We start from the raw sequence: 22,852 nt of genomic DNA on the forward strand, positions 1-22,852 counted from the left end.
TCTCTAAGCAGGAAACACAAGACAAGGAAAAGATCTACAAAAAATAAACACAAAACAATTAAGAAAATGGTAATAAGATCATACATATTGATAATTACCTTAAATGTCAATGGATTAAATACACCAACCAAAAGACATAGACTGGTTGAGGGGGATGAGAACACGCACATTTATGTGTTTTCACTTACTACATCACTCTACTTAACCTCCCCACCAAATTGTATGTAATTATTTATTGTTGGGTTAATCATGTTTCCATTATGACTTGCAACTGTAATTATCTTTGATTTTTAATTTTTTCTGGCTACTGACTGTGAAAACTGATACACATCTTTCACTATTGTGACTATGTATTATCTGTTTAATACCATTTTATCACTGGTCAGAAAATAACAGAATTCTATATCACTAAAACTACCATTTAATAGAAAAACCTGTAATCACTTTTTAAAATCCAAATGCACACACACACACACACACACACACACACACACACCCCTTGGAGTTTTTTGAAAAATACAAATGCCCAGGAATTATTTCTCTTTCCTCCAAAGCTCAGGATGTGATTCTAATGAGCAGCCATGTTTCAAAAGAACAGGGTTATATGACGATCTTTTACTTTTATCTAGTTGCTTTACTTTTTCTATTTCATATTCAGTGCTCCCATTTCATTTATTTTATGCTTTCCAATCTCCACATCTCTTTTTTGTTGTTGCTTTTTCTCAAGCCTTTGTCAAGTGTAGTAGAAAAATCTTTGTGTCTATATATATATACACACACATATTCTATAAATTTTGCTTAGCTAATAAATTTATGACATTTTGATTCTATATGTTTGACTAAATATGAATAGAAAAATAGATTTGTAATGTATATTCACTTAAAACTTTGACATAGTTTGTTTTATTCTGGATATAGTATTACTGCTGACAATCTAGAAAGCTTATTGTCTTACTGATTAAAAAAAATTTTTTTGAATAGGCTTGAAACTTCTAATCCACTCCTGAGAATATAAAGAAATACTATGTTGTAAGAAACAAAACAAATGAAGCAAACAAACCAGGAAAGTAACAGTGTGATACAGCATTATTAACTAAAGTACAAATTTTATTCTAATTTCACAAATATTTATGTTAGTACCCATTATTTATTTTCCTACCTTACTCAGGATTTCACCTTGTATTTAATTGCACTGAGTAGCATCAGCTGTATGCAACAAATTTTGATAAATTCTCTTCATTTTTATTCTGTTAACAAATATTTTCCCATTTTCCATATTATGGCTTCTTAGATACACCCACAATTTAAAAATTGACACTTAATTTCCAAAAATGTGAGGTTTTTAAAGTATCATTGATATTAATTTCTCATTTTGGTATTAATTTCTCATTTAATTGCTTTCTTCTCTGTAACCACCCTCAGTGTTTTTTCAGTCTTCTAACTTCATTGACGTTTTCAATAGCTAAGTTAAAGACTTCTCTTGGTAAATGTCACAATGCACTTGAAAATATGTAGGTTATTTTAAAATATCTTTTGACATTCATCTCTAACATAATTCCACAGTGATAAGAGAATAGATTCTGTATAATCTCAAAATCTTTAGACCATGAAATTTTTGTACCTTGTTTTATGTCCTTGGATATATTCCAGTGTCCCTTGGCTTACAGTCTATGAGAACTTGAATAAAATTTATATCCTACTGTTGTACAAATCTTAATTATGTTGAGTTGGTTCATAGTGCTTTTCAGGTGTACTATATCCTTCTACTTTTCTATTCATTTTATTAACTTTTAAGAATTTGATATTGAAACTCCAACTAAAAATCTTAATTAGTCTAATAAGAAAAATTGTAATATATAGTGGAACTAAATGTAACTTTGCTTTGTATTTTCCAAGTCTCCTGTAAATGTGTTATCATGCTTTCATAATTTAAAAAAGAAACAATACAAAAAAAACTTAAATACATCTGAAAAAATTTAAATATATTTGGAGAGGTCAATAGTAGAATGGAGATAATATGAATGAATTCCTAAATCAATTAAAAAATTATGTAATTTGAAGGTCAGAGAGGGAAAAATTAAAATAATAATAGAAAGAGGTATCATCTCAGGAACTTATAGTGAAATATTAAAAGATTTGATGTATGTATAATTGGAGACCCAGAAGGAGAACATACAATGGAGAAACTATTTGAAGATATAATGGTCAAAAGAGTCCCCAAGTTTGATGAAAGATATAAATTTTATAGATTCAGACTGCTCAACAAACACCAAGCTGGATAAATATAAAGATGGCTATGTCTAGGCAGCCATAGTCAAATTACTGAAAACTAAAGATACAGAGAATAGTCTTAAAAGTAGCCATGGGGTGGGAAATGGGGGGATGACAATGCATACAGAGTAATAGCAACCTGCACTGAGTCTTCATCAGAAACTATGGAGTCCAGTACACATGGGACATTACTAAAGTGCAAAAAGATTTTTAAAAAAAGTCAATCTGGAATTCAATCTCAAGCAAAAACATCTTTTAATAGAAAAGACAAAATAGAGACATTTTCTGACTAGAAAATATCATGAAACATAAATACTAATACAATTTGTAACCAGGAAAACGACACTATAAGTCTTTAGGCTTAATATCAGTTGATATGTTTAGAAAAAAATGAATAGTATTGGAAATGATAAACATGTGATCTTTCTTTCCTTTATTTACTAAATTCATATGACAGTTTAAAGCCAAAGCAATAACACTTCCTTGAGTAGTTTGCAATACTTGTGGATGTAAGAATATGATGACTCTAGTATAAAGAACAGTAAAAAAATGAACCTATAAGAGGGTTTTAGGTTATACATGAGGTGATAGATTATTAACTCTAAAAAGGCTGTAATAAATTTCTAGACCATATATTTAAAATATGAAAAGGAATATAGCTAAAAATAAAATTCAAAAAATATTCAAAAGTCCAAAATAAGGTAGAGAACTGAAAAAAAAAAGGGAAAACAGAAAATAATAAAATAGTTGACCTAAATCCAACAATCAAAATAATATTAATTGACTAAGTACTCACCATTAAAAGACAGAAATTGTCAGAATAGTTAGAACTAAAGAAAGAAAGAAAATCTCAACTATATTCTGTCTACAATATACACACTTTTAGCAACAGAGATACAAAGTAAATACCAGTAAAAATACATATCGTGAAAAAATAGGAAGCATATAAAAGCTGGAGTACTTATGTTAATATCAGGTAAAATACACTTTAAGGAAAGAGCATTATCAGATTAAAAATGACATTTCAAAATGTCACAATTTATATAAAAAGTCATCAAGACCTAACAATCTTAAATGTCTATATGCCTAATAACCAAGCTTCCAAATTAAAGGGAAAAATACACAGATCCACCACTGTAGTTGAAAATATTACCATTCCTCTCGGCAAATGATAAAATTGCTTAATCACTAAGTTGTGTCTGACTCATTTGCAATCCATGGATTGTCGCCGGCCAGGCTCCTCTGTCCATGGGATTTCCCAGGCAAGAATACTGGAGTGGGTTGCCATTTCCTTCTCCAGGGGATCTTCCAGACCCAGGGATTAATCCCGCATCTCCTGTGTGTTCCCGACCCAGGGGTCAAACCCATGTAATGATAATATTATACAAATAAAAAAATCAGCCATAAAATAAATGATCAACCAGCTTGAAAGTGAAAGTTAGTCGCTCAGTCATGTCCATTCTTTGTGATCCCATGGACTGAAGCCTGCTTGGCTCCTCTGTCCATGGAATTCTCCAGGCAAGAATACTGGAGTGGGTTGCCATTTCCTTCTCCAGGGGATCTTCCCTACCCAAGGATAGAACCCATACCTCTGGAATTGCAGGCAAATTCTTTACAAACTGGGCCACTAAGGAAGCCCCACAACCAGCTTAACCTAATAGATATACAAAGAATACAACAACCAACAACTGGAGAATATACATTCTTTTAAAATTTACATGGTATATTCACCCAAGATAGATCCTTTATACTAGATCACAAAACCAAAGTTACAATAAATTAAGACTGAAAATCATACAGAGTCTGTTCCTTGACCACAGTGAAATTAAATTAGAAATCAGTAACAATAAGATTGTTACTAAGAAGACCCCAAATGTTTTGAAAGTGGACAACATACCTCAGAGTAATCCATGGGTCAAAGAAGAAATCACAAAGGAAATCACGATATATTTTAAAACTGAATGACAGTAAAAATATATCATGTTCAATTTTGTGGAGGTGTAACTGAAGTAGTGCTTAGAGGAAAGTTTATAGCTTTAAATTCTATCTGACAAAAAGAAAAGTTTATAAAAAAAACCCTAAAGTTACAGTTTAAGAAGGAAAAAAGAAAAATTAATCAATAATATAAGGAAGGAAATAACAAAGAGCATAAATCCATGAAACAGAAAACAAAAAAAGCTCAATTGAACTTTTAAAAAATCATTACTAATTTGCTCTCTCATTCAATAACTCATTCTCTGCCATCTAGTTTAACCATTTTATTGATTTTTTCAAAAAATCAGTATTTTGTTTTATTTATCATTTTCTATTGTTCTAGCCAACAGAAATTAAGAGGATAATAAAAATATTATAAATACCTTTATGCCAATAAGTATAACAATTTAGATGAAAGGGAGAAATTTCTTGACAGGAAAAAAAAAAAATCAACTCACCAAAACTGACACAAAATGAGAGAAAATCTGAAGAGGGGAAAAAAAAAAAAGTCCAACCCTAGAAAACCCCCAAACCTAGAGCTATTAAAGAATCTGGATGATCAAAAACTAACTTCAAGTCCAGATGGTGCTCTGGTGAGTTCTACCTAACATCAAAGGAAGGAATAACACCAAACCTACACTCTTTGAAAAGTAACAGAGGTGGAATTTCCAAACTAGTTTTATAAATCCGGGACCCTAAAAATCAAAAAGTGATAAGTGATAAAAGAAAAACTAAAAGAAAATCAGGAGTTTGGGGAGCAGTGTGGGCTGCAGTATAAATACGGTGGTCAGCTCTTTTGGAAGGAGACACGAGAAAGGACTTGAAGGAAGTGAGGGCCAATGGAACAGAACCAGGGCAAAGGCCCTGAGGTAGGAATGTGCCAAGAAACAGCAAGGAGGCAAGTGGAGTATCCTGCAGGCCCAAGTAAGGACAGTTTATGAAAGAAGAGGGAAGGGACTAACTGTTCATTACTAATACAGTGAAGACCCTGGATTTAGCAAAGTGGAGGTAACCAGTGACCTCCAAGATAGTGGTGTTTTGGGATTGGTGGGACCAGAGAAGGTTTTAGAGAGAAAGGGAGAGCTGGATCTACGGAGTAGAGACATCTCTGGTGATGGGGCTGTGCCTCAAATGGGAAGAAAGAAATGGGACAGTAGTTGGAGAGGGAGGTGGAATCAAAAGAAGGGGTTTTTGCATGTGTGTTTAAGATAGAAGAGCATGCTTGTATGTTAATGCATATGATCCTGGGGTTCCCTGGTGGCTTAGTGGTAAGTCATCTGTCTGAAATGCAAGAGACGTGGGTTCCATCCCTGGGTCAGGAAGATCCCCTGGAGCAGGCCATGGCAACCCACTCCAGTGTTCTTGCCAGGAAAATCCCACGGCCAGAGGAGCCTGGTGGGCTATGAGGTCACTAAGAGTCGGGCATGACTGAAGTGATTGAGCACACATGTATGTGATCCTGCAGAACTAATACCAAGACAGGCAGACTGTTAGATGAATGCCCTTGGTCCAAAGTCAGGTACATCTCCTCTTTAAGTATGCAGTTCCCCTAACAATTTGCTCATTTCAAAAGAATTCTGAGGTCTTCTAAAATCAGCTGCTGCCAAAAATCAATAGTTTATGAAATACTGTAATAATTATGAAAATGTTTGCCATATCATTAAAAACAAATTGTTAACATAAATAATTACTCGAGCACTTGAGAAAAAGTTAGAGCAAACTCTTCAAACATATCCAAAGTAGTTTTTTTAAGTGATTCAATCAAGTGGCCCAAGAAGCTTTTCCTCCTCTTGTTTTTTTCTTCACTGCTTTGTGTCTTATGGAGCACATTTTGCTATCTTACAGAGCACTTGATGGAAAATTTATTTTTCTTGATGCAGATTCAGTTCGATATAACACCCTTAGGTGTTCACAAAACTTCATTTCTTAAAGTATTCAAAAATGAAGTCAGTGGGAGGTGACCCACATGAGAATGTGTGCCTGGGATTTTTATTTTCCTGAGGCTGTTGCTATAGCTTTTTGGCAGCAAAATGAACTACATAGTGAACTAATTAAAAATTTAAAACACATTGTTAGGCAATTTAGAACCACACTCAGAAGGTTAATTTAAAAGAAATAATGAGAAAAAGCAAAGAAAAGTCTATATACCAAAGAGAGTTTTGTGGTAAGAGTCAAAAATCACAAAATGGTTTTTATTAGTTTTAATTATTTTACTCCCCTAACCAGAAAGATATTAACAGGTCGGCTTTACTGCCAAATTACATAGTATGCACAAGTCAGCTCCAGCTCTCAATAAGGTTTGATAGTAAAGAGAGAGAGCAAGAACCCATGGGGCTCCAGTTTTCATTAACCCAAAGGAGAAACGATGGATAGCAAACGCAAGTCAGTATTCCAGATACTATGAAACATATGAGAGCAGGCATAGCAAAGTGGTTCCTTTCCAACTAAAGATTGTGAGCTATAATTAAGAGGACATAGGTCAATAATCTACTTCAAATAACTAATCTGTTTTTGGCTCACTAAGCCAATCCTAGAATCAGCTGAACTGTTATAATTGTTAAGAGCTGTTAACAATTGTTAAGAGGCTGAAACTGAAAGCGTTAAGTTGCTCAGTGGTGTCTGACTCTCTGTGACCCCATGGACTGTAGCCCACCAGGCTCCTCTGTCCATGGGCTTCTCCAGACAAGAATACTGGAGTGGGTAGCCATTGCTTTCTCCAGGGGATAGTCCAACTCGGACTGAACTTGGGTCTCCTGCACTGCTGGAGATGGCAGATTCTTTACCATTTGACCCACCAGGTTAGTGTCTTAAATAAAAGTGGAAACTACCTTAGGACCACGAAGTCTCCGAACAAAGACTCAGTGGCCCTAAGATGGTAAGGAGAGCAGAAATCTGGGAACTAAGCCAGAGTCAGAACCTGCTTTTATCCTGAGAATTATACATAATCTGGAGACCTGGAACTTCCAGTTTGATGACCACATGGTGCATCAGACACATAAGAGACAAAACCTCAGGGCTTGGCCAAGTGGGGCATTATGATAGGAGACACTGCGTAAAACTATAACCCAAAGAGCTCTATGCTCTCAGTACAATGAGGGAATACACAGGGATGGCTAGAAAATTATTGATAGCAAGATTCTACAGATACCTGGAAATTTTAGAACATACTTTTAAATAACTAAATAGATCAAAGAAGAAGTGATAAAATAGGAATACACCTAAATAAAAATAACATATATTATAGGTGGCCGCAATATACAATTATCAAATATACAATACTTTTCTGGAGGTCATTGTAGGAGGACACAGAAAAGAAATTATTTACATAAAAAATTCAAAGGAATCTACAGATAAATCATGAGAACTCATAAGATAGCTTAAAAAGAATTGGACTTAACACATATGCATGGAACTGAACAGAAACAGTTAGAAAAAACACAATTTTTAAAGGTACACTGATAACCTAAACAAACAAAAAATCTAGAAATAAATCCCACATGCATGGATATTTGTCCTTTGTGAACAAAATATAAAACTGCTAAGAGACACTATACTTACCAAAGGAAACCAAATCAAACTTACACATACATGGAAATTTGACTAATGACTGAAAACAAATAGAAAAAAAAAAGGACAATTTCTCAACAGATAGTGTAAGACCACTTGGCAATACACATGGGGCAGTGGGAAAAAAATTGAATACCTGCTTCACATCCAACATCAAAAGCAATTCCAGGTGGCTAAAAGTCTTAAAGGAGAAAGACAAAAATTTTAGAAGACCAGATAGGAGAATGTCTCTTTGGGGTAGAATTTAACAATACCCCAATAACTGGAGACCAAAAAGAAAAAAAATTGACTTAAAAAACTATTAACATTAAAACTTCAATTCTTAATTGTAAGAGTTGAATATCATAATCCCACGTAAGATATCGTTCGTAAAGAAAGGGAAAAGAAAAGCCACACATTGGGAGAACATTTATATTTATGAAACATAAATCTTCAAGGAAATCTAATATGGTAATCACTGGCCATATGTGACTATTTAAGTTAAATTTTAAATTTAATTATTCAGTAGCTTTTGCTACATTTCAAATGCTCTGCAGCCACACACTCTAGTCACTGCTTGACTAGCATCTCCATCACCACAGAAGTCTCTTTTGGATAGACCTGATCTAGAACAAGTGTGGAATAGTTAAACTTCTAAAATAGACAAGTCAATTTTAAAAATGAGCAAAGGACATTAGCAGACATTTGACACAATAATAAACACACAAAAAATGAACCATAAACGTGGTAAACAGTCATTTTAACCTCATTAGTAATCAGAGTACCACAAATTAAACTCATTAGATAAAATCTCAACATTCCAAACTGGCGAAAGATTAAAATTCAATAATACCAACTATTGAAGATTATATAGAGCAGCACATTTCCAGTACACTGTCTGTAGAAAGGTAACCCATGGTAACCACTGTGGGAGAAGTTTTGCATTATCCAATCACATTGAACACTCTAGTACCCAGCAATTCTACTTTAGAGAAGGAATTCTCCACCTGAGCCAGTCTCTCCCCTGACCCAGGCTACTTGGAAAAGCATTTAATTGGCAGAAGTCAGGGATAATAATGTTCCTGCAACTCAAAGAATTATTCCACTTAAATTTTGCACCAGGAGATACAACTAACAACAATAAAAATCAACACTAGACACAACCCAAACATCATCAAAAGAAAAACAGATACATAAACTGCATTTAATGGAATGCTTATAATTGAAAATAAATGCTCCTTAGTCACATACCTCAACAGAGGTGATTTTAAGGAATATAAGGCTCAGTAAAGTAGCAAGATATGTGAACATAATGTACTTGAGATGTATATAAAGAACAAAAACAATCAAATAATGAATTTAGGGACATATATATAGATATATATATTTCAAACACACACAAGCAAAGGTATGGCTAACAAAAAATCAGGACAGTATTATCCTTGGGCAAGAAAGGGAGATGACACCTGGGAGATGTTACATGGGTGCTTTCTAAAGTACCAGTAATGCTTTGTTTCTTTAGATGGGTTGTAGGTTGAGATGTTCATTTTAATCCAGTATTTCTGTGTTCTAATCATACATGTTTTATATACTCTACATGTTTGATATATTTCAGAAGTTTTAAAAAGTCAGTTCAATTACTTAACAACTAGGCTCCTTGACCTTCCTGAACTTGGTTAGTTATAGCTAAACTCCAACTACCTTACAGAGTTGTTCTATAGTTTCAAGGAGATAATATGTATGAAAGTGTGAGCCACCGTGATGGGGGACAGAATAGGAAACACAGAGGTAAGCATTTCCCTAAAGATTTCATCCTGGCTACTGTCCAGGATCACAGGGCCCTGAGTTCCTAGGCAGTTATTAATCAAATCGAGTAGATGTCAGGAGTTCTCTGTTCTCTCAATTTAGAATGAGGATAACTCTAGTCTAATTCAAGCCACAAGAGAATCATAATATTGAAGGCAGAGCAGATACTCACTGAAAGTGTCTGGAAACCTTGTCATGGAAGAAAAAAGTATTCAGGACCTGGGTATTTTCAGTTTTAGGCTAAATGAAAATGACATGATAATTCTCTCCAAATATTGGATGTGAAAGTGGCATAAGATCTATTTTGTCCAAGGTTCTTCTCGAGAGACTGGAGAAATTAAAGAAAAGTTAAAAAGTACATTCCTGGTCAATATCTAAGAAAGCAATGTTGACAATAAAAGGGAGGAGACAGAAATGACGAGGTGATGACTCGCCTTCATCCGTCTTCTTCAACTACAGATAGTTTAGCAAAGTCTTCTGTTTTGTAGGCTTCCCTGGTGGCTCAGGTAGTAAAGAATCCGCCTGCAATGCAGGAGACTCGGGTTTGATCCCTGGGTTGGGAAGGTCCCTGGAGAAGGGAATGGCAACCCACTACAGTATTCTTACCTGGAGAATCCCATGGACAGAGGAGCCTGGTGGGCTACAGTCCTCAGGGTCACAAAGAGCTGGACATGGCTAAGTGACTAACACACACTGGTGGCTCAGCAGCTAAAGAATCTGCCTGTAATGCAGGAAACCTGGGTTCAGTCCCTGGGTCGGGAAGATCCCCTGGAGAAGGGAATGGCAACCCACTCCAGTATTCTTGCCTGGAGAATTCCATGGCTACAGTCCATAGGATCACAAAGAGTCAGACACAACTGAGCAACTGACACTTTCTGTTTTGTAAGAAAACACAGATTTTAAAATAAACTCTATTAAAATAAAAATATAGATGGTATAACTTAGTGTCAAACTTATTTTCAAAACCAGCTCTCTTACTTAGTATTCATGAGACTGTGGCTAACTTATTCTATCTTTTGGAGTTTTGTCTGCCTCATCTAAAATAATGATAGCATCTTTCCTTCAGGGTTATATAGAAAAACCAATGTGATAATATATGAAAATCACTGTACTTCCATAAGTGCACTAAATAAGCTGCTAATAATTTTTGAAAATTATTATAGAAGATTTCTAAACTTGTTCACAGCTAGATTTTAAAAAGCAAGGACATCACTCCAAGGAAATGAAACAACTTTTATGTTTAAAAACAGCTAAACAGGGACTTCATTGGTGGTACAGTGGTTCAGACTGCACACTTCCAGTGCTAGGGGCACAGGTTCCATCCTTGGTCCAGGAATTAAGATCCCAAGTGCCCTGTGGCATCCCCCTTGGCCAAGAAAAAACGTCTGAAAGAAGAACTCATATTTGTAAAGAAAGGCAACAAAACTGATATCCCTGGAGTAGTTTCTTTAAAATGTTATCAAATGGCTTTTAGTCTCCCAATAAGTCTCCTTGAACATGCTTTATGTAGAAATCTTCCCCTATAAAAACCCTTTTCATGAAAAACCCTTTCAAAAGCACTTTCCGGTTTGCCAGAATAAAAATAAGACAGAACTATGAAGGTAAGATTTGATACAACAAACCACATTGCCTACAATTTCAGGTCATTAGTTTTTAAAATAATCTAAATCTAAGAAAAGGAGTACATGTTTAATGTCTCATGTTGTCTAAATTTAACCTGCAGAAACCAATAAACATCTTAAATGTCTATAAACAGGAGACGCTGAACTTCAAGATGAAACCACAGTAATTTATTATAAATAAATAAGTATCCTATAAATAGCTTAACTTTAATGACACTTGAAAACTTTGTCCTTTTGCGTAGCACTTTTGAAGTTCTGATCGAGTCAACATGAATAAGATAAAGGCAGCAACTCAAGGAGTTTAAGTTATTTTGTATTTTCCTATAATTATTTTTTTATTCTGTGGAAACACTCTGTCACACTCTGGTTTTCAGCTTGGTCCTGTTTTTTACTTAAGTTTCCAATCTAGCTTCAAATTACTACTTGGCAGTCATATGGTGTAATGAGGTCGGTGGATTAGCTGAAATTAAAACCCAGAATCCTCTTTACCACCCTTTTTGTTCGAGCACAGATCAATTATTTATGACCAAGTTCACCAACACTATGTTTTAGTTTAGGAAGAAGTCCATTTGAAGCCAGCTATAAATAAAGGGACTAGAATATGGCCTTAGAACTTTTTGACCCCACAGAGCATTGAGAAGATGGGAGAAAAGCAGCAATGGAAGAAAACAAGAAGAAGGAAGAAAAATAAAAGAACAAAAGAAGCCAGCATTCACTGAGCTGCTTCTACATCAGGCCATCCACCTAACGTATTTCACTTATTCTCAGTTAACTGGACATTACTTTGTTTAATTCTCACAACCCCGTCAAGCAGATATATCTCCACCTATTTCAAGATTAAGAAACTGTAGCTCAAAAGGCTAAATTTCTTCCTGAGAGACATGAAATAAGTAGAAAAACCAGAATTTGATCTGGGGTTTGTCTGATTCCAAAGCCTGAGCACTTTTTCCTATAGCAGATGAAATCATTTCTAATATTTTAAAATCTGAGTTTTGGAATTTCCAAAAAAAAAACAACAAGGAACTAAATAGTATTTCCAATGTATTGCATGAATAGCAGAAAACCATCCTATAACCATTATTCCAATTGCTTCTAAGAACCTAAATGGGAGGTTGTCACCATTTGCCTAAGATGTATATGAAATCATATATAAAGAGCAACAGACAACCTCACATGGAGACTGGAAAGAGTCATGAAGCCAAAAGCAATCCAAAGACAGAATGCCAAGTGCGCCATCAACTCTTACCTGCTGCACTTCACTTTCTCCATTTGAGATTTTCTCAGTGTAAACAAAGGAGTTGAATATCCGCTGCAAGGAAAAGAAAATGAACCAACATTAGATTTTCTAAATAAGGCAACCATTTTCTATATGAATGTGTGTGTGTGAATAATCTGTTTACAGCACAAAGAGAATCAAGCAGAAAAAATTTAATTAAAATAGTTACTTTACACAGAGAAATCCAAATATCAGCCAGAGTCAATCACACTGATGGAAGCAATACCCAGGCACTTCTGTAGTGAAATAAACCAGATGTTACGCTATATTTTTCATTTTCAAAAATACATTTAATTACAGATTTCCGGAGCCCATGCCATTTTATCCGACTGGTATAAACTGACAAAGCTGTGTTTCTCATTTAAGCCCTGCAACTCCATGAATGCAGTAATTGTTTACAGACACTACAATCTAATGTAATAAAGCTCTTTAAAAAGGATTTTTTCCATAGTCTCTCATGTCCCTGTCCAACTGGTACCTACCCAATATTATCTATCACCTTCATTACCCAAGCACCCCTTTGAAAAAGTAGTATAATAGGGCTTGCCAAATATATGTGGCCTTAAGAGAGGATACAGTCCTTACATGCCAGGAAATACAACAACCATGCCAAGACATCAGTCCGAGCTGTGGTACACAAAGCACACACATTCTTCCCCTGGTCTCTGCCTAGCTGATACCCACTCCTGCAGCCACTACTGGCCTTTACATCTTGCAGACTTACGACTTTACCAAACCTCACGTTTACTGACCAATCACTTGACTGAACTATAACCAACTGAAAAAAAAAAAAAAAGAGAGAGAGAGAGAACCCAAGAGATGTATCTGTTAGGGACTGGGGGGAATAAAAAAGTACAGCAGTCTCATCATTTATCCTAAAACTTTAAAGATACCTCTGGAACTCTCCAGATGAGCAAGCAGTCAAATCTGGAGATGTCAGCCAAAATTTCCCTTTTGCCTTTCTATCCCACTGCCAAGGGTTTGTCAGCGTCTGGGACAGCTTCCCAGACAGTCTCACACACCTGCATGATTGTGATGAGGAAGACAAGTGCCAAGTTCATCAAGCGCTGTGCAAATGAAGGAAGATCAAGGTGCTGGGGCTTGGGAAGGAGTGGAATAGGGGTTGCTGCTGGGGGAAGGGAAGCAGTTTGGAAGGACTGAGATGGAATGGGATGGAATTAGAGTCTGGAAAATTCTAATTATGAATATCATAGTTTTCAATGTGCCATTCATTCATATTTATTGTCTTTTTTTTCCCTAAAAATGACTCTGCTGATAGGAAAGCAGGTTACATCTATTTAGGACTCATAAAACACCTCTGTGACAAGCACCATTACTATCTCCTTATAGTAAATGAGGAAATGAACACATTTTATAGAGTGCCTAATGCTACATTGTACCTCATGTGCATATCTTATGCAATAATTCCTGCAGCTCCAAAGACAAAAAAACTAAGACTCTGGGAAATTAAATAACCTTCCCAAAGTCACTCTTCATGGCTGGAAGTTGAACCCAGGCTCCCCCCACACCCTCCCCCCCCAGAAAAATGGTGCTACTCACCCTAGTGTCTCATGAGCAACTTACTTGTTACATGGTATCTTAACACATATGAAAGGAACCCCTATTAGGAGCTAACACCCAAACATAATGCAGATCAACAATTCCTTATGAGTAATTCCAAAATTCAAAAGTTCCTGAAAATCAAAAGGTGTGCATAACACATTTGCTAACAAAATATGACATGATCTGAACTTATTGGCAGTAAATCCTAACTTGTATTTATAGTTTTTATTAAACCACTTAGCATGGGGATTTATTCTTTATGATGCAGATGTATTAATCCATCTGATTATAGGGTTCTGCTTTGGATCTCACTCAGGGTGTTTGACATCATGGTACATCAGGATCCTGAATTCTAAAACAGATCTTGTTTTGGAGAAGGGATTATGAATCTGCAGACCTCCAGCCCCGTTTTCTGGAGAATACCTTAGTTAGCTAGACAACAATGCTTTTAGAGACTGGGTCAATGTCACTGTCACCTAACTCTCAGACCATATACAGTTTTTGTGTAATTTGATTTTTACAACCTGCTTGGTACCAAGAGTGCACTTTTATTAAAGTGAATAACATAACATGAATTAATATAATTCATGTAGTGTCTCTAGATCTGAAAGAGTGTGGTCAATTTCTTATTTCATTTCTGGCAGTTAAATTTTAGGGGATACATTATCTGTCCTGTCCTGGAAGATGTTCCTGCAAGAGGAACAACTGATGGAGCAACCCACGTCCTGGGAAGCAAATCGGATCCACTTTGCTCAAGCCAACATCCACCAATGGCCACACCTAGTAAGGAACCTCAGATCCTACCCTCTTTGTTGTTGTTAAAAGAAAAGTGAGTTCCTCAGTAGTAATAAGGAATATAAGCCTGGAAGTGTTTGCCAGGCTGTGTTCAGTCCCTGTTTTACACATTCATTCTCTTAATAATTATTAATAATGACAGCCAATAGTTTACGTAGAGCTTTATATGTCTTGTAAGCGTTTCTATATTCTTGACTCCTAATAAATATGGTGGGTAAAAGATAATTTTCAAAGAAAGAAGTTATAGACATAAGGAGCAGTGACCCTGCAAACTAATTACTTTCCACAACCCTCTAACCACCCCAAGAAGTGAGAGGCGGCCTGCTAGAGTAATAGCTTGGAGATATCACCAAGCAAACACTTTTTTGCCCCTCTCCTTTCCCCACAGGGGTGTGGGGTGTTAGTGAAAAGTCAGAAGAAACTAGACAAGTAACACAACTAAACAGATCAGCCAGCCATGTCTGGTGCAAGGTTAACAGTAGTAAGCACAGGATTTCAAGATAGAGTGAATTTCCATTATGTTCTAGATTAATGGACAGTAATAGTATTTCCTAAAATGCAAGGCCTGCAAAGCCCAGCTCTCAAAGGCTTATTAGGCTTAGTACTTTCATAGTTTACAATTTCGCATAAATGATCTCATTTCATCTCCACAATAACCCTATGTGGTAGGCAGCGATCTGAAACCAATTTTACAGATTAAAAACTAAAGCTCAAAACTTCAATGTATCACAGGTTAAAAAAAAAAAATTCAAGTACTGAAGTCTAAACCTAGGTTAAATTAAAAACAGGCATTTTTTTCTAGCACAGCTAATAAATTTATTCACACTATCTTTTTCTTAAGGATAATCTGCATGCAAGAAAAAAAATGAGGATTTTTTTTTCTATCCATTTCATTTTAAGCAAGATATAATGTGCTGCTGTAACATTTTATATATATGTAACATTTTATATATGTGTAACATTTTATATATAAAACCAGTATCAGGAGTAATTATATATGGGTTCAATCCCTGGGTTGGAAAGATCCCCTGGAGAAGGAAATGGCAACCTCTTCCAGTACTCTTTGCCTGTAAAATCCTGTGGAGAGAAAATCCTTGCAGGCTACAGTTCAGAAAGAGTCAGACACAAGTGAGCACACACACACAGGAGTCCCAATACTACTTTCTGTTGCTACCTAAAATTGTGAAAGGAATAGAATATAGAGTTTTCTGGGGATTTTATTTCTAATTTGAGAGCCAGGAATTCCAAACAGTATACCTAGCTGACATTTGGTGACTGCAAGAATTTCTTGGTTGTTAGAGAATTTGAAAAGTGAAAGTGGAAAAAAGTTTTCTTAAAGCATGACATGAAGAAGCAATCCCAAAAGGTCAGACTGTTCATCCTCTCTGAGGATTTACTCTCAGTAACAGAGTTAGGGTATAGATGGGTGGAGTGGGCATTCCACATTCTATTTCCAAGTTGTCACTTTCCCTTATTCCAGATCCCTGGAGGACCAAGGGAATTCCAGACATTTGAACTCAATTCGAACACAAGCTGGAGGGGGTTTGAAGTTAATCTCCTCAATGCACAAATGCCTGGAAGTAAAGGCTTGTTCTTGCCCACTATTCTTTCTCATTCTTGCCAAATACTAGAAATAAAAATACACTTTGTTGTATAATGAACAGATCATTAAAATGGATGCAGTCTTTTTTTTAAACAAGTTATTTTAAAGATAATAGTTCACCAACTCCTTTTTGTCAGTCATATTTATTTCCATAATTAAAAGAACAAGAAGGTGCAGCTCAGGGCAACTGAATACCTTGATCTAAAGATAAAACTGACCTTTCTCTCATTAAAACACAGAGCCTGGAAAACTGACAGTATCTTCCAAATTATTTGCATATCCTATGCCCTAGCAGTTTCTATCCTGGTATATACCTAGCAGAAATGTGTACATGTTTATCAAAAGAAAAACTTAAGAATGTTCATAACAGCACTACTCATAAGAGCCCCAACCTGAAATTATACAAATGCCTATCAGCCACAGAATAGACAAACTGTGTGAATTCACATGGTGGCGTACTGGGGTGAGATGAAATGAACACATAATTGCAACAGGCATCAACACAATGACTGTCACAACCAACACTGAGTGAAAGAAGCTAGACACCAGGACACAAAGAATGAAATTCCATTTCTATCAAGTTCAAAACCAGGCAAAACCAATCTAGCTGACTAGAAGCCAGGATAGTTGTTGCCTTCAACTGATTAGGATGTGAAAGCTGCTTCTGGGATGCTGAAATGTTCTGTCTTTTGACCGAGGTGCTGGTTACAAGGATGTGTGTGCTTTTGTGAGAGCTCATCCAGCTATCTATGTATGACTGTACACTGCGTTGTGTATATGCTATACTGAAATAAATCTACTTTATATGCTTTAAATGCACCCTACTTTAAAATGCACCCTAGACAAACGTTTTTTTGTATGTTTTAAAAATTATTTCTACATTTCTAAAAAGAACAATAATCTATTAACTGGACTATACTCAAAAAAGAATCTACACCTCAACTCTGCAATCCAGATGAAACTGGACGGTACCAATACTGAGGAGTTACTTAGCAATGCAAAGATAAGGTCTCCTGAGCCTTCCCTGAGGCTACATATTAATTACTCTCTCACACCCTAGGTATACAACATGACTTAGTTGTTCAGCTTCCCATTCAATGGTACTGTACTAACCTGAATTTTCAGTAGGAAAAAAAAAAAGGTGTCTTTATTAGAAACTCATCCAACTTGGATGATCTAAACTTATATAATGCAATTTAATCACATTGCCTATGTATATATTGTTCTTTTATTTCCTAAGAACTGCCTTCCTCCTCCTCCCCCCAAGAGGAAATTAAAGAGCACTTGAATACAGTTTCCCCAGACCTCTCTTGCAAGGGAAGAAAAAAACAAAGACATCCTGGGGTGGGGTGGGGGTGGGTGTGTACGGGCAGGGGCTGGGGTGGTGGTGGCTACTTTCCCACCTTAGTCCTTGCCTGTCCCCAAGTTCCCACTCCATTGACCCATCCTCCCTAGCCATTATCTTTCCCTCCCAAATCTCTCTATTTAATTGAGTCTGTTTAACAGAAAGAAGGCAAGAGAATTCTACTTAACTGGAATAGCAACAATTACAAGAGTGTTCAATAAGATGGTCAATCCAGACAGTTGGCCTCATCTTCACTCCGCCAACAGCTCTGCCAAATTTTAACTAGATGTTTAAATGAATGGTACAGCACAAAACCACAGCAGAGAAATAAATACCTCTGCAAATCTAATGAGATTCTGTTGGTCTCCTTCCCTGATCTTTGCTAAGAAAATGCAGGACTGAATTTTAATTCAAAAGCGTATTCTCTTGATGTTTACAGCTCTCTGTCGCAAGCCAGTTTGGCTGACAAATTCACTTAACAGCTTCATTCCTCTCTGGATCTCTTCCTACCATTCTAGGAATTGAGGCCAAAGGGGAAGAAAATATATAGGTCACCACTGTTATCTAGAGATGTTGACCAACATTAACCCTTAAAAGAGAAAGTGCTGTCATTAATACAAACTCCAACAACCACTGGACAGGGAATTAACGACAACTTAATTTTTAAGTGTTTCAGGAAGAAAACATATGTATAACTTCATTCTCCCTTAAGCGTACTTCATGAATAAACTTTTACTAGGTTATAAGGGATTGCTTCTGCCCAGAATAGGAATCGTCTGATTTTTACCATACTATTTAACCTCACTCTGAAAAACATATAGACAGTCCAGAAAAACATTTTATAAGGACACTCTCATCATTCTGCATTCTGAGATCACAAATCTGGTGCCAGAAATCTCCATCACTGAAAAAAGTCTCTAAACTTGTTCATTCTGGATACAGGTAACTCCAGAAAATAGTTTATTAAGAGTGTTAAAAAGGTTACCACTAAAAAAAATAACCTAAGTGACTAACAACACGGGAACCAATTAATTACTCTTCATCCAATCAAAAATATATTGTGCAGCTAATAAAAATGTTTATAATTATTTTTCTTATTGTTCATATTTTTAAATCAGCATTTAAATATACATATATTGTTCTAATTATATGTGTGTGGGGTTACATTATACATAAGTGTTATCATATATATTAACAAGGGCACAGAATGGATTCAGGTGCTTTGCAACACATTTCACTTAATACAACAACTCTTCATAGTAGTTACTATGTCATCATTTTGCAGGTGAGAAAACAGTTTCTGAGAAGTTTAGTTTGCCCAAATGTAGAACACTGTGAGTAAGTGGCCAAGTCTGGGTGCAAAATTTGCCTTACTCCAAAGTTTATGTATCATCCTCTATATAATCATCATCTTAATAAAGAAAACTTAGGTAAAATCTAGAAAATGACTCAAATAGTAACAGGGCTTGCCTGCAAATAACGAATCCAGAACATATATACCCTCCTCCCCATCCCCCCAATCTCAAAATGGAGCATGAATTTCCTTTATGATGGATAAAGACAAACATTTTTCAAAGAGTTGACACACTAGAAAAAAAAGGACATACATTCAGAGTTACAACTAAACTCTACAAAGAACCATTTGTACAAGATCACCACCTTGAGAGCTTACAGAGGAAAAAGTAAGTATAGGGTCTCATACTTCATCCTTACTATAAAAAACTGATCTTGAATACCATGGTGATTTGCAAGAAACAGGGCTATTGCAGATCATGACAAAAGGAAATGCTTAGGTACTGAAAATCATAGTAGAGGAAGACGCCTAGATTGGGAATTTAAAACAAAACTAATCAGTATACAATAGATGACCCTGTGCAAATGGTACCCTGTACACACGTGTCCTGCCCAACAGACTTCCTTATTTTGTTTTACTGTTGCTATATATAAAAAATGATAACAGCTAATGCTACTATCTGTCCAGCATTAGGAACTTCATGTATGTTAACCTGATTCATGTGAAGATAAATTTATATAGACTACACTAAAAATATTATGAATGTATTTCATATACCATTATGATAGTTATTCAAACAATCTTGATAGTTATTCTATTATTCTTCTATTCCATTTATGTTAACCTCTTAACAATATTCTGTTAATGACAGTTAATTCTAGGATGGTTACAGGTATAATGGAGGAAAAATACCTGTATAAATATTTACCAACTCAAGTCCCGCCTCATTCTTAACAACTTCCCAAAGATAATTTATCCCTTCTCTGAATCTCTGCAATAAAGACAGTCTAAGGAAATGGCAACCCACTCCAGTATTCTTGCCTGGAGAATCCCAGGGACGGGGGAGCCTGGTGGGCTGCCGTCTATGGGGTTGCACAGAGTCGGACACGACTGAAGTGACTTAGCAGCAGCAGCATGCTACAATTAATACATACACTGTAGAAAATTTGAAAATATGTAAAGGAAGAAGAGGGGGAAAATAATCTATTGTCTGACCACCCAGTAAAAACCAACTACTGTTCACAGTTTATTTGATTCCACTCTGTTGGGCTTCTAGGTTCTGACTTTGTTGTATATTCTTTGATAACTGGTCCATGCCATGATTCCTTACCACAGTGAATTGTACATAGTAAGCATAAATAAGCATGTGTGCACCCATTAATTTAGGTATTAAGTCATCAGACTGTTAGTTTGGCCTGTCACTCAGTCAGCTAGAGAAAAAGGGAAGAAAGTGTCCTTTCTCCTTAAGATGAAAAGCTTCCCCTTCTCTCAACTCTGCTAATAGAGTCTTCCCCCATTACCTCTGTTTTTGCTTCCCTGTCCTCTTCAGGCTCCAAGTATATACACGCATAGCCCCTTGGCTACTTTAAGCTTGCAAAAGAACTCAAATTATGAATTCCTTAATCTGAAGGCAGTTAACACCCTTCATACCAACAGAAGCTCTGAATAGCAAGGAAGCTTGGCAGAGAGTCACAAATCAGAGACAAGTGTCACCTTTACAAAGGGCTGCTAGTTTTGGTCCACTCTATCCCTCAAAAGAGATTACAGGGGGAAAGGAATAGGCTGCAGTCTGATTTAGCAGGGGAAATCTAAAGCAATAATCTCAGCAAGCAAAGTTTCTAGCCTTGATCACTTGATTTCCTGTTGTAGCATTGAAACCAGGAGAGTCAGTGGGTAAATATGAACCCAGAGAACAAAGACGGGCAAAACAAGACGGAAACACTTTCCTAAATTCAATAAAGCTTCTGAAGGGTTATTGAATTGTTGTTGTTGTTGTTGTTGTGGCTTTCAAAGGGAATAAGAGGGGAAAAGGCAAGCAAATCAGTTCCACATGTTGGAAAGATTCAGCCTTTAGCCAGTGTAACTTGACTATAAGTAATATTCATGACAATGCACGTGGAACCTCTCAGAAATGGAAAGCTGACTCGCTTTGCAGATGGTGCCAGATTTCTACTCCCCTGCTTCCACTCTCCTAACTCTTCCTCGGAGAAGGCAACAGCACCCCACTCCAGTAATCTTGCCTGGAAAATCCCATGGACGGAGGAGCCTGGTGGGCTGCAGTCCGTGGGGTCCGCAAAGAGTCAGACACGACTGAGCGACTTCACTTTCACTTTTCACTTTCATGCATTGGAGAAGGAAATGGCAACCCACTCCAGTGTTCTTGCCTGGAGAATCCCAGGGATGGCGGAGCCTGGTGGGCTGCCGTCTATGGGGTCGCACAGAGTCGGACACGACTGAAGCGACTTAGCAGCAGCAGCAGCAACTCTTCCTCACTCCCTACACCTTCGATCTCCATTAAGGCTTTTTAAATTTCACCTTGAAGGGGAAAAAAGACAGGTGGGGGATTTAAATGGCTATGCATTTATTCTTGAAGGAGGGCACTTTAAAATAGTCTTTGGTACTCGGTGTTCCATGTGTGCACAAGCCTGCACAAATGCTCAGGTCCTTAGGAATTCAGCCATTAAGGACAAAGGGAACTGGAAACCCTGAAATCCTTTACTTTCCAGACTTAAATGACTATGCTTAGTTAATACCTCAGTGAATCAATCATGTCCTCTCTGATAGAGTCAGAAACTATGTAAAATACAGCTCTAGACTGAGCTCTCTAGTTGGAGGAAGAAATTAAAAATTAAAAAGTAAGAAGGAACAGTGAACAGTGCGATGCAGTCTCCATATGAATTCAGCATTCCTGGCACAGACCCAGGGTGCTGTCAGAGTTCATGGAGGGCTGGGGAGGTGGGGGAGATGGGAGGCAGGACTCGGAAGAGATGGGACTTGGGCTTGAATTTGAGGTCAAATTTAAATAGGAAAAAAGAGCCTAGGCGAGATCATTTCGGAGCATTCACAGAGAGGGTCTGTCACACAGTACTAAACACGAAGTGCTAAGTACTTTGGGCCAGGCACTCTTCTGGATATTAAGGGTACAAAAATGAACACAACAAACTCCCTGTCCGCATGGACCCTATGTTCTACATCCTTTGGCTTCAAGAAAGTCCTGAGAATGGACTTACTCAGCACAGGTCTGTATGTTTGGAAAATGGGGGTTCAAAGATAAGAAGATCGCTTCTATTGTAGAAAAGCTTACAATCTAGAGACCCTGCAAGTCAGTAGTTATGATACAAGGTCAGTTGCATAAGGGGAGCTTCTGGAAATAAAACTGAACTCAGTGGAAGAGACATGACAGGACTAGACTCTGGAGGTCTTTCAAGCCAGGAAGAGGAGTTGGATTTTACACATACGCCAGGCACTGAGTAAATATTTTTTGAATGAGTAAATGAATAAATGTCTCTTTGCCAATAAATAAAGAACCATTAGAAAGGATTTGTAGTTGGGGAGTGACATGATGAAATAGGTGCTTTAAGAATGTTTATATTCCACGTGCTCGGAAGCATGCACCCACTTCCCTCAACTGTTGCTAAGCCTTCTCACAAAGAAAAATATCAAGTCCATTTAGAAGCCAGTTACTATCCCAAGGGTCTGTGACAACTTTAGGAGCCAAATGAACTGGATTGCCTTTGATCCTTCAAATGACACTTGA

At 36.7% G+C, this 22,852-nt stretch overlaps 1 protein-coding gene across 2 annotated transcripts in view; it reads right to left on the bottom strand.

Annotated features, from left to right (window-relative positions):
* CACHD1 (cache domain containing 1) overlaps positions 1-22,852 on the bottom strand; it is a 232,480-nt gene that overhangs the window by 127,522 nt on the left and 82,106 nt on the right. For both annotated transcript variants that reach the window (XM_040232671.1, XM_040232672.1), the window contains exon 2: positions 12,466-12,528. In XM_040232671.1, coding sequence (XP_040088605.1) covers positions 12,466-12,528 — 63 coding nt within the window. The remainder of the gene's footprint in view (positions 1-12,465; positions 12,529-22,852) is intronic.

This window comes from Oryx dammah, unplaced genomic scaffold (assembly GCF_014754425.2).
Source record: "Oryx dammah isolate SB20612 unplaced genomic scaffold, SCBI_Odam_1.1 HiC_scaffold_28, whole genome shotgun sequence".
In the NCBI taxonomy this organism is placed as follows: Eukaryota; Metazoa; Chordata; class Mammalia; order Artiodactyla; family Bovidae; genus Oryx; species Oryx dammah.